General features: G+C 46.1%; 1 protein-coding gene across 1 annotated transcript in view; it reads right to left on the bottom strand.

Moving 5' to 3' along the window:
- The window catches only part of LOC133136344 (metabotropic glycine receptor-like), a 76786-nt gene that overhangs the window by 58488 nt on the left and 5798 nt on the right, over nt 1-12500 (bottom strand). Inside the window, exon 2 of the mRNA XM_061253769.1 lies at nt 3365-3470. Within this exon, the coding sequence (XP_061109753.1) occupies nt 3365-3470 (106 nt within the window). The remainder of the gene's footprint in view (nt 1-3364; nt 3471-12500) is intronic.

A 12500-nucleotide genomic window follows, 5' to 3' on the forward strand; every position in this document is an offset into this window, starting at 1 on the left:
TATGTGGGCACCATGGCTGTAGAGCAGCACTGGGGTGGTATCTCCACCATAGAGCAGCACTGGGGTGGTATCTCCACCATAGAGCAGCACTGGAGTGGTATCTCCACCATAGAGCAGCACTGGGGTGGTATCTCCACCATAGAGCAGCACTGGGGTGGTATCTCTACTCTAGAGCAGCACTGGGGTGGTATCTCCGCTCTAAATGAGCACTGAGGTGGTATCTCCTTTCTAGAGCAGCACTGGGGTGGTACCTCCACTCTCGATGAGCAATGGGGTGGTATCTTCATTCTAGAGCAGCACTGGGGTGGTATCTCCACTCTGGATGAGCACTGGGGTGGTATCTCCACTCTGGATGGGCATTGGGGTGGTATCTCCACTCTAGAGCAGCACTGGGGTGGTATCTCCACTCTGGATGGGCACTGGGGTGGTATCTCCAGTTGCACCAACATGGTATTGTGTGTGTGTGTGTGTGTGTGCTCTGAGACAGACACACCCAGATGGAGCGGCAGATGGAAGGATCTACAGTGAGCATAAAACCTGATATAGGCCAATGTAATCACATGGTTTAGGAGAAAAACCCCAGTGCAGCACAAGAGGTTCCATCACGCAAAGCAGGTCACTTTATATATGGCCTGCATGAAACCAGAATCAGGCATGCATTAGCCTAGCAATGCTAAACCCCCACACCAGGATCAGGTGTGCATTAGCCTAGCGATACTAAACCCCCACACCAGAATCAGGTGTGCATTGTCCTAGTGATGCTAAACCCCCACACCAGGATCAGGTGTGCATTAGCCTAGCGATGCTAAACCCCCACACCAGGATCAGGTGTGCATTAGCCTAGCGATGCTAAACCCCCACACCAGGATCAGGTGTGCATTATCCTAGCGATGCTAAACCCCCACACCAGGATCAGGCGTGCATTAGCCTAGCGATGCTAAACCCCCACACCAGGATCAGGTGTGCATTAGCCTAGCGATGCTAAACCCCCACACCAGGATCAGGTGTGCATTAGCCTAGCGATGCTAAACCCCCACACCAGGATCAGGTGTGCATTAGCCTAGCGATGCTAAGCCCCCACACCAGGATCAGGTGTGCATTAGCCTAGCGATGCTAAACCCCCACACCAGGATCAGGTGTGCATTAGCCTAGCGATGCTAAACGTATCCAGAGCCAGTTCTGCAGGCTCAGGGAGATTGCTCTTGCGGCAGAGTTCTGTCACTTGTGAACTTCGCCCGCAAAACCCCAAAATAGAGGCGCCAGGGCTGAGGATGAAAGCTCGCTCGCTCACTGTACCCATAAGCCCCTGCAGCAGCTTCTCTTCCCGTCACAGGGAGCAGCAGAAAAACACGCTGAAGACGCTTAAGACGCTGAAGACGCACCCCGAAACTAGAGCAGCACCCTGAGACACAGACCCTTACACTCTCACTCTCATCCGAGGCTCTGCACACTCCTCTCTGAGGCTCTGCACACTCCTCTCCGAGGCTCTGCACACTCCTCTATGCTTATTCATTCACCGCTATGTTCTAAATATTGCTCACTGTAGAAGTGGAGGAAAATGTCCAAACAAATTATTAAAGGCACAGCTTAGTTCTGCTGTTTTTCTCTATTATTTAAATTTAAGTGTAGTTTTAAATATTGTTTTTACATTCAATTTTACATTAAATGTAATGTTTTTATTTTTTATTGAAGGTACATTCCTATGGAGCCTGAGACCGCTGCCCTCAAGGATAGAATTCACCGGCACAACATAAAAAATGTATATTTATGTTTCTAATAGTGAATGAATGCTGTACATCTATATGAGCCTCTGTAGAACAGGGATCAGAAAATCTGGACATAAAATCCAAATCCAACCCTGGTTTTCTTTCCACTCAAGTAATTAACTGAACATTTAGTGCTGCTGCTTGACTGTCTGTACACCTGCCTCCCCAGTGAGGGGATGGTGGAACAGCACCTCCTCGGTGAGGAGACGGGGGAACAGCACCTCCCCGGTGAGGGACGGGGGAACAGCACCTCCCCGGTGAAGGACGGGGGAACAGCACCTCCCCGGTGAGGGGGCGGTGGAACAGCACCTCCCCGGTGAGGGGGCGGTGGAACAGCACCTCCCCGGTGAGGAGACGGGGGAACAGCACCTCCCCGGTGAAGGACGGGGGAACAGCACCTCCCCGGTGAGGATACGGGGGAACAGCACCTCCCCAGTGAGGAGACGGGGGAACAGCACCTCCCTGGTGAGGAGACGGGGGAACAGCACCTCCCCGTTGAGGGGGCGGTGGAACAGCACCTCCCCAGTGAGGAGACGGGGGAACAGCACCTCCCCGGTGAGGAGACGGGGGAACAGCACCTCCCCGGTGAGGGGGCGGTGGAACAGCACCTCCCCGGTGAGGATACGGGGGAACAGCACCTCCCCGGTGAGGAGACGGGGGAACAGCACCTCCCCGGTGAGGGGGTGGTGGAACAGCACCTCCCCGGTGAGAAGACAGGGGAACAGCAGCCGCTCTCAGCCGTAGAGGACCGTGATTCCAGGATGAAACATCACTTATCTACACCAGCTACTGTGGGACTACTCAGTGTATTCTCTTCAGATGCTTTTGGTTCAGTGAGAATTGTAGCAAAACATTTACGACATTTTGTGTATCACTGCATGTGTGTGTCTGTGTGTGTGTGTGTGCAAGTGTGTGTGTGTGTGTGTGTGTGTGTGTGTGTGTGTGTGAGTGTGAGTGTGTGTGTGTGCTTGTGAGAGTGTGTGTGTGAGTGAGTGTGTGTGTGAGTGAGTGTGTGTGCCTGTGTGTGTGATTGTGTGTGTGATTGTGTGCCATTCTTGCCACAGGAAATATGGGATGGCTCATTATTCCGAAACGCAGTCCCTGATCACATCAGACATAGCTACAGCTCAGATCAGCTAATCACATTAACACAAGAGGGATGACCAATCACAAACCATGACACAAACACATCTGCTGTTTGTGAGAGAAATGAGTGAGTTTGTGAGTCAGTGATACAGGCACACACACCCACCCACACTCACACACACACAGCCACACACACACACACAGCACACACACAAACACACACCTACCCACACAAATACACACACACACACACACAGCCACACACACCCACACAGGCATGCATGCACACACACAGGCACGCTTAAATATTTTATATTGCCTATCCATTAAATAACTGCATGTTTATTTGAAGGTATGTTTTGATAGGCAGTCCTTCTCCTGACAAGCCATCGACAGCGATCTTCAGACAGAAGACCTGGAGGTCGAACACATTTCAGACAGCACTGAACCTCAGGAACAGCTGTGAAATATTCACACCCAGCAGGGCCAGCTGCACCAGGAGAGGGACCCACCTCCATCGTGGTGAGATTGCACCTGTGGGTCCCAGCGAACCAGCCACTGGAGGAGCACTGGTCAATGTCCACGTCCTGCAGGTTCACATCCACACGAACCACACCCCTGGAGAGAGAGAGAGACAACACCTTTCCACCTTTTTCTTCTGATAATGGCACAGTCTTACAATCTTACCTTCTTTAGTAACAAATTGCTCGATTTAAGTTACGGTTTGTGCTGACAAGTGGAATTTTTTTACCCCATTGGAAAATCGTGAAATTAGTCGAACTCTGTCACCTCATTGCCAATATTTTTGTCTTATTTAGCAAAAGAGTATTAGTGTTATATCTAGGTGTACAATATTATTTCTAACATACTTAAGTCTTCTCTATAGGTCTGTATCTGAGCGTGCGGAGCTGTGTGTTGTACGTTAGCACACCGCCAGGCGCAGCCTGTTGCTAAACCTGGGGTCTTTATTCCGGGGGAGTACAGACGGCACGAGAGAAAGAAGAGGCACGTCAGTCAGCTTTAAAGACAGAAAGCGCAGAAACATCAAGATGTCAATGAAAGAATAAACGGCTTAAAAGTTTCAGAACCGCCTCCAGGGCGTCCTTTCAAGCCTCGTAATGAGACAAAAAAAAAAAACTTTTAGAAAGTTGGAGTTGGAGAGGCTGTTTATCAGGGATGGAGGGAGTGAGGAATGTGACTCTCTGGCTTCAGAGCGGGAAGGAGGAATGTCAGAGCCCGGAATACCGCAAGACTTCTCCTCTGTGAAGTAGGTTCCGCGTCTCTCAGTACGCATGCATATTACATTTAAAACATGGTATTGATGTTCTCTTTTAAAGACCCCGCTCTTATCTGTGGCAAGAAAACCGTCTCCACGAAGGGAACGGAGTGAGAATAAGGACACAGCTACTGTAGCATTTCCAAATATATGGCTATAGCTATAACTCAGCTGCAATTTAAAGTTTCATAATAGGCAGCAATGATTTGGTAATACAGAATAACAATAAACACTAATAAAACAGAATACAAAAACCTTTGCTAAATTACCAAATTAATTTATCATTATCGTCCTCATACAGAGGTCACCATTTCCTAAACTTCAAACGTTAAAAGTATGCCGATAGCATCTTTGTGCATATGGAAGATGCATGTACACTCACCAAACACTTTATTAGAAACATTTTTCCTTTATTACACCCACTTATTCATGTGATTATCTAATCAGCCAATTGTGTGGCAGCAGTGTAATGTTTACAATCATGCAGATACGGGTCAGGAGCTTCAGTTCATCTTCACATCAACTATCAGAATGGGGAAGAAATGTGACTTTGAAGATGGAATGATTGTTGGTGGCAGACAGTGTCATTTGAGTATCACAGGAGCTGCTGATCTCCTGAGATTTTCATGCTCACTCATCTCTAGAGTTTGCAGAGAATGGTGCAAGAAACGAAAACAAATCCAGTGAGCAGCAGTTCTGCAAACAGAAACGTCTTGTTAATGAGAGCCGTCAGAGGAGAATGGCCAGACTGGTCAAAGCTGACAGGAAGGTGACAGTAACGCAAATAACCACACATTACAACAGTGGTGTGCAGAAGAGCATCTCTGAACACGTAACGCATCATAACTCTAAGTGGATAGGCTACAACAGCAAGAGTCAAAAAAATAAGTCTAATGAATACCAAGCTCACTACCATCACAACTACCAGAGGATGATGTTTCCAGTGTTAACTCCATTACAATCACCTTTTTATCAAACCCACCTGACATGTGGCAAATGTGACTAAAAGACAGAGGGTATTTTAATGTTAAAAAGGCAGGGTGTGCTACTTCTGTAAGGGTGAGTTAAGGGTGAGTGGTTTCCTCTGGGGAGGGGCTGCTGTGTGGTGTGGCGTGTGGCGCTTGCACACGATTGGCTGTTACAGATCTGGAGAGGGAATTGGAGGTTTTCAGCCCCTAGGTGGGTGCCAAGTGTATTTTAAGAAAAGAAAGATGTAATTCCCAAAATCTCCCTATTATTTATGGACCCGGAACTGGCCGTGCCTTCCAGCTAACAGACTGCTCTCTGCTCCCTCCTGAGTAAAATTAACTTCTAAAATCATGTCAAATCTGAGAAATTCAAAAATGTGATGTGAGATATTTCATATGAGTTAAATATTTAGAGAAAATGTTGGTTTTGTTGGTTTGTATGGTACCCGGTTGCAGTTGTATATTTTCATTTGTTATCAAATTTAAAGACAGCAGACCAGTGGAGGGTTTAACAGGAACGTATGGCTCCTGGTAGATTAAAGACAATGGCGCAGTGGAAGGTTTAACAGGAACATATGGCTCCTGGTAGATTAAAGACAATGGCGCAGTGGAAGGTTTAACAGGAACATATGGCTCCTGGTAGATTAAAGACAATGGCACAGTGGAAGGTTTAACAGGAACGTATGGCTCCTGGTAGATTAAAGACAATGGCGCAGTGGAAGGTTTAACAGGAACGTATGGCTCCTGGTAGATTAAAGACAATGGCACAGTGGAAGGTTTAACAGGAACGTATGGCTCCTGGTAGATTAAAGACAGCAGAGCAGTGGAAGGTTTAACAGGAACGTATGGCTCCTGGTAGATTAAAGACAATGGCACAGTGGAAGGTTTAACAGGAACGTATGGCTCCTGGTAGATTAAAGACAGCAGAGCAGAGGAAGGTTTAACAGGAACGTATGGCTCCTGGTAGATTAAAGACAATGGCGCAGTGGAAGGTTTAACAGGAACATATGGCTCCTGGTAGATTAAAGACAATGGCACAGTGGAAGGTTTAACAGGAACGTATGGCTCCTGGTAGATTAAAGACAATGGCGCAGTGGAAGGTTTAACAGGAACGTATGGCTCCTGGTAGATTAAAGACAATGGCGCAGTGGAAGGTTTAACAGGAACGTATGGCTCCTGGTAGATTAAAGACAATGGCGCAGTGGAAGGTTTAACAGGAACGTATGGCTCCTGGTAGATTAAAGACAATGGCGCAGTGGAAGGTTTAACAGGAACATATGGCTCCTGGTAGATTAAAGACAATGGCACAGTGGAAGGTTTAACAGGAACGTATGGCTCCTGGTAGATTAAAGACAATGGCGCAGTGGAAGGTTTAACAGGAACGTATGGCTCCTGGTAGATTAAAGACAATGGCACAGTGGAAGGTTTAACAGGAACATATGGCTCCTGGTAGATTAAAGACAGCAGAGCAGAGGAAGGTTTAACAGGAACGTATGGCTCCTGGTAGATTAAAGACAGCAGAGCAGTGGAAGGTTTAACAGGAACGTATGGCTCCTGGTAGATTAAAGACAGCAGACCAGTGGAAGGTTTAACAGGAACGTATGGCTCCTGGTAGAATGACTGCTCGCTATTATACAACTGGATACTGGATATGAATCGCTGCGTTTTACAATGCCATTTTTGGCCCTTTGAGGGTATAAATTCTTAACCATGTAGACATTTAAAAACGTGCTTTTACTATGACAACGAAGGAGTTCTACTGTGGGGAAAAAGCGAAAGAACTTCCCACAGGAACCCCCGCCCCCCACCAACCCCACACCCACCCCAAGCTGTTATATAAGTGCTAAGCAGGTTTTTTAAGAGAAAATAAATGTCTCGTAACATAAGGGCACTTATACAGTCTGTCGTCTTTAAAACTGGGTTGGCAGCCTTCCATTGGTCCAATACAGGGAGTAATATACTGCGATGCAAGCTGGGTAACCTGTTTCTTGATTTTAGCTGACACTTTTATCCAAAGTGGCTTACAGTTGATTAGACTAAGCACGGGACACCCCCCGGAGCAATGCAGGGTTAAGGGCCGCAGCAGGAAATCAGAAACACATTATAAAAAGACGACACCTACTTTAAAGACCGGTACAGGCAGCCATTGGGGTTCAGTGCCCAGAAAGGCGACCTGCTACGCCGTATATTATGTTGTGGTATGAAGGCTCATCTGTCAGGGGAAGTGTCTAAAACACCCTTGGGAATAATCTGTTTACTCATCAGAGCTTGTCTGTCTGCTGTGCCGGTCAAAACGCAAAGACAAAAAAACTGAATTTACCGTCTTATTTCTCTGCCCTTGTTTGAACCGTGTTTACGATCAAAAACTAACATCCACCAGTCACAAACCTAAACGATACTCTTGGGCGGAGATCATAAACCCTGGTCCTGGAGAGCCGCAGTTTGCACTGGTTTACTTTGTTACTCTGCACAAATCAATTAAAATGGCTGATTACAGAGTTGCCTCGCCTGGTGTTTTGGGTCTGAACTGGTTGCTGGACTGCTGACACCCGAGGAGCAGGGACTGACGTTCCCCCAGAAGCTCCAGACTCCAGTGGTCACCGGAGGTACTGCAGCTCATTGAAGACCATTTAAACCTACGACTTCACCCTGGTGAAATTATACTGTCTTAGACAGCACTTTTAAATTCTAAAATGTCTTCACACTGAACTAATTACTCTCCAGGGACCTTTTCTTTTCAGCCGTAAAAAAGATTCTTATTCGTCTCTTCACATCTAGGTACCCAGCATGCACTGCTCTGGTGCCAAAAAGCCCCACAGTCCAACATGGCCGCCTCCATGAACTGGTTTCATGCACCACTGAGTCTCCAGTTCTTATACATTTTCATGGCTGTCCATGGAGAAACCAGCTCAAACCCTGTGAGAAAAAATCAACTGAACAGACAGCGTGTAAAATCACCATTCTGCTAAAAGCCTCCATGCTGATGTAAATGTGGGTGAAAAACAGGATGTCCACTTAATATCAGAGACTCAGAGAATTCGCAGGCCACACACGAATGAGTCATGGATATTCTGCAAACAGACCATTAACCGCTGGAGGAGTGGCTTTAGAGGGAACCTTCTGGGTCCCTGCAGAGAGAAAAAGAGCCGCTGCCGCTGGAGCCATCAGTGAGATGATGTGATGTGGCCGCCATCTTAACTCAGAAACGCAACAGGAAGCCCAGAAGGCTGGGAGATAAAACGCACTTGCCCTGCATCCCATCCCTAGCAGAGCACAAGAGACAAATGTGCTCACTGGAAGTGCCCTGATGGTGGTCAGCTATGTAGAGAATGTAATCCATTTCCCACGCAAACAGACCTAGCCCCATTACGACCGCCCAGGCCATGTCTAATGCTGCAGCCCTGTTCATGTACAACTCCAACTAACAATGCTGCAGCCCTGTTCATGTGCAACTCCAACTAACAATGCTGCAGCCCTGTTCACGTACAACTCCAACTAACAATGCTGCAGCCCTGTTCATGTGCAACTCCAACTAACAATGCTGCAGCCCTGTTCACGTACAACTCCAACTAACAATGCTGCAGCCCTGTTCATGTGCAACTCCAACTAACAATGCTGCAGCCCTGTTCACGTACAACTCCAACTAACAATGCTGCAGCCCTGTTCATGTGCAACTCCAACTAACAATGCTGCAGCCCTGTTCACGTACAACTCCAACTAACAATGCTGCAGCCCTGTTCATGTACAACTCCAACTAACAATGCTGCAGCCCTGTTCACGTACAACTCCAACTAACAATGCTGCAGCCCTGTTCATGTACAACTCCAACTAACAATGCTGCAGCCCTGTTCATGTACAACTCCAACTAACAATGCTGCAGCCCTGTTCATGTACAACTCCAACTAACAATGCTGCAGCCCTGTTCATGTACAACTCCAACTAACAATGCTGCAGCCCTGTTCATGTACAACTCCAACTAACAATGCTGCAGCCCTGTTCATGTACAACTCCAACTAACAATGGGGGGCGGCCTGTAGCGTAGTGGTTAAGGTAAATGACTGGGACAGGCAAGGTCGGTGGCTCTAATCTCGGTGTAGCCACAATAAGATCCGCACAGCCGTTGGGCCCTTGAGCAAGGCCCTTAACCCTGCATTGCTCCAGGGGAGGATTGTCTCCTGCTTAGTCTAATCAACTGTATGTCGCTCTGGATAAGAGCGTCTGCCAAATGCCAGTAATGTAATGTAATGTAATGTAATGTAACAATGCTGCAGCCCTGTTCACACACAACTCCAACTAAAATAGAATCTTCCGGAAAAGGGAAGCACTCATTAGAGGAGACTAATAGCACAAACACAAACAATATATCACATCACAGTAGGCATTCTATAAAACACCCAGACACAGACCCAGACATGCACACACACACACACACACACACACACACAGTATATTTCACATGATATTTTTATTTGCTCAGGTTGAAGTTCTGCTATTAGGTGGATGACAATGCAGTTACAAGGATGGGCAATTCTGAGGATTTGGATTTGGATCTGTTCTTTTAATTCAATTTGTCTATGTGGTTAATCTTACTTGGACAGAAATATCTCAGATAAGTTGAGATGAATGATGCCTGACCTGTACTGTTGGAAGCTGAATGTTGCTAATTAAACCATCCCCTGCTTCAGAGCACATAATATCCCTCATACATAATGTTTAACTGCTGATCTCCAGGAAAGAGCCAGCTTCGGTCTGGCAGAGGACAGAAAAGCATGGATTTTAAAAGTGATTATGCATTTACGACTGTGAGAAAACGTGATTGTGTGTTTACGACTGTAGTGTGAAAATATGATTGTGTGTTTATGACTGTAGTGTGGAAACGTGATTATGCATTTACGACTGTAGTGTGAAAACGTGATTGTGTGTTTTACTGTCGTGTGAAAACGTGGTTACGTGCTTACAACTGTAGTGTGAAAATGTGATTGTGTTTCGACTGTAGTGTGAAAATGTGATTGTGTTTCGACTGTAGTGTGAAAATGTGATTGTGTTTCGACTGTAGTGTGAAAATGTGATTGTGTGTTTATGACTGTAGTGTGAAAATGTGATTGTGTGTTTATGATTGTTGTATGAAAATGCAACAGTCATAAATTTGACTGTCGTATGGTAATGTGATTACGGATTCATGACTGCCGTGTGAAAATACTATGTTTATGTTTACGATTGTCATTAGGCAGCTCCGCTAGCTGACTGCTACAACATTAACGGTAACTCATTGTTCAAACCAGTATTTTTTAAATAATAATGTTTTCTGTGATTGTTTATCTGTTATTGCTAAAGTTAACTGACAGAGGAACAGGATTAACTGACCCAGCCTTTAACTACTCCCACATTCTACAGCTTATTCCAGCCATGACCAATTATATACTGTAGGAAAATATATCTGGTTGTGGTGACCCAGACAGGGAAGTCGTCTACAAACGTCATATACCATAACAGGAGAAAATTAGACATTAAAAAAAATTCAGACTCAATTACATTTGGAATATTGGCCCAAGCAATTATCTTATTCTCTCCCAAGTCATCTTGCTATGGCAGGGATCATGAACTCTGGCCCTTGATTCATTTTTCCTGGGTAATTAGAGCTACTGATTGGTCAGGGTGTCTTCACACCTGACTCCCAGGTAAAGGGAGGGTGAACACACCTGACTCCCAGGAAAAAGGAGGGTTGTCACATCTGACTCCCAGGTAAAGGGAGGGTGGACACACCTGACTCCCAGGTAAAGGGAGGGTGAACACACCTGACTCCCAGGTAAAGGGAGGGTGGGAAGCCAGCAGTTCTCGGCCCTGGAGGACCGTGGTCTGATAATCCCTCTCATAGGGCTCATGTCCCTTCCCAGAATGCACTGTTTCCAGGCCTCCTGCTGAACCTGATAATACGCCCCAGTTTCCTCCTCCCCGGGCAGCGGTCAGCGGACTCAGTGAAAAGCGCGGTAATTAAAGGTTGTTACTTTGATGGCTTAATACCGGGCCTGTCGCACTGGTGCACAATTTCCCCCAAACTACAAATGAAACATTGAACTTTAAAAGTCAGAAGAATAATAAAAACTGTCAATCGCATGGAGTCGTGCGTATTTCCACGGCGGAACGGGGAGCCGTTCGGTCTCAGAAGGGGAAAGGTTCAATTCGGCGAGAGTCACCCACCTGACTGTTGAATTCTGGGTATTTCCTTGGGCAAATGTGGACAAGGCCTCAGTATAACCAACAGCTTATTTGTATAACCTCTCCTGTATAAAAAGAACCCATTCATCTAAATCTTAATATAGTCATCCAGGAAGGCTATTGAAGTCCATATACAATCTGAAATGAACATAGATTCCAGTTGCTTAATGTATATTTAATTAATTACTCACAGCATTATTGACCGGGGGATTTAATTGGCAGGACGCCGGAAAAATGATGATATTGATTGTGTACATTTGCTTTATGTCTGATAATTGAGGGAAGGGTAAAATTAAGTTGTTTAAGAACTTGAGGGGCCTTGGGGACCATAGAAACAAGCAGGAACACTAGCTGCGGCCAGGAAGGAGATGCATGAATCAGGAAGTGGACGGGTAAAATAAAAACTGAAAACCAAACATAACCCAACCGTAGCTTCCGCCCTCTGGGCACAAATCTCGAGGAGAAGACTATTATTACTTACCTTTATGTATGCAGGGTAGATTGACGTGTTAACACCCCAAGCCTAACCTGCATCTAAACTGCACCCAGGAAACCCTGCACCTTAACTTCACAGAGACATGGGGAGAACATGTAAACTCCACACAGACACAGGGAGAACATGTAAACTCCACACAGACACGGGGAGAACATGTGAACTCCACACAGACACGGGGAGAGCATGTAAACTCCACACAGACACAGGGAGAACATGTAAACTCCACACAGACACGGGGAGAACATGTAAACTCCACACAGACACAGGGAGAGCATGTAAACTCCACACAGACACGGGGAGAACATGTAAACTCCACACAGACACGGGGAGAACATGCTAACTCCCAGGATTAAATCCCAGGACCTTCTTGTTCTGAGGTGACAGAGCTATCCACTGCAATGTCATGACACCAAGACTGACTGACTAACAGTGATCCTGAACTCACCACCATGATTAGCCTTAGACTGTAATGGCACTTATGTATAGATATTGTTACTTGTATAGGTATTGTTTTTTTATTTTTTATTGGCTGTTGTATTGTTGTATTCTAGCTGCAATTGTGGTATGCTAGTTTGAAAGTTGATTGTACTCTTAAAGGGTTCTGATTTTCTGTATGTTTACACTAGGACTCGGAACTGTACTGTCCTCTCAGGTCGTCTTTGCACTTGTTCTTGTGTTTAATTTGCACTTTG

The sequence above is a fragment of the Conger conger genome, chromosome 9, assembly GCF_963514075.1.
Source record: "Conger conger chromosome 9, fConCon1.1, whole genome shotgun sequence".
Taxonomy (NCBI): domain Eukaryota; kingdom Metazoa; phylum Chordata; class Actinopteri; order Anguilliformes; family Congridae; genus Conger; species Conger conger.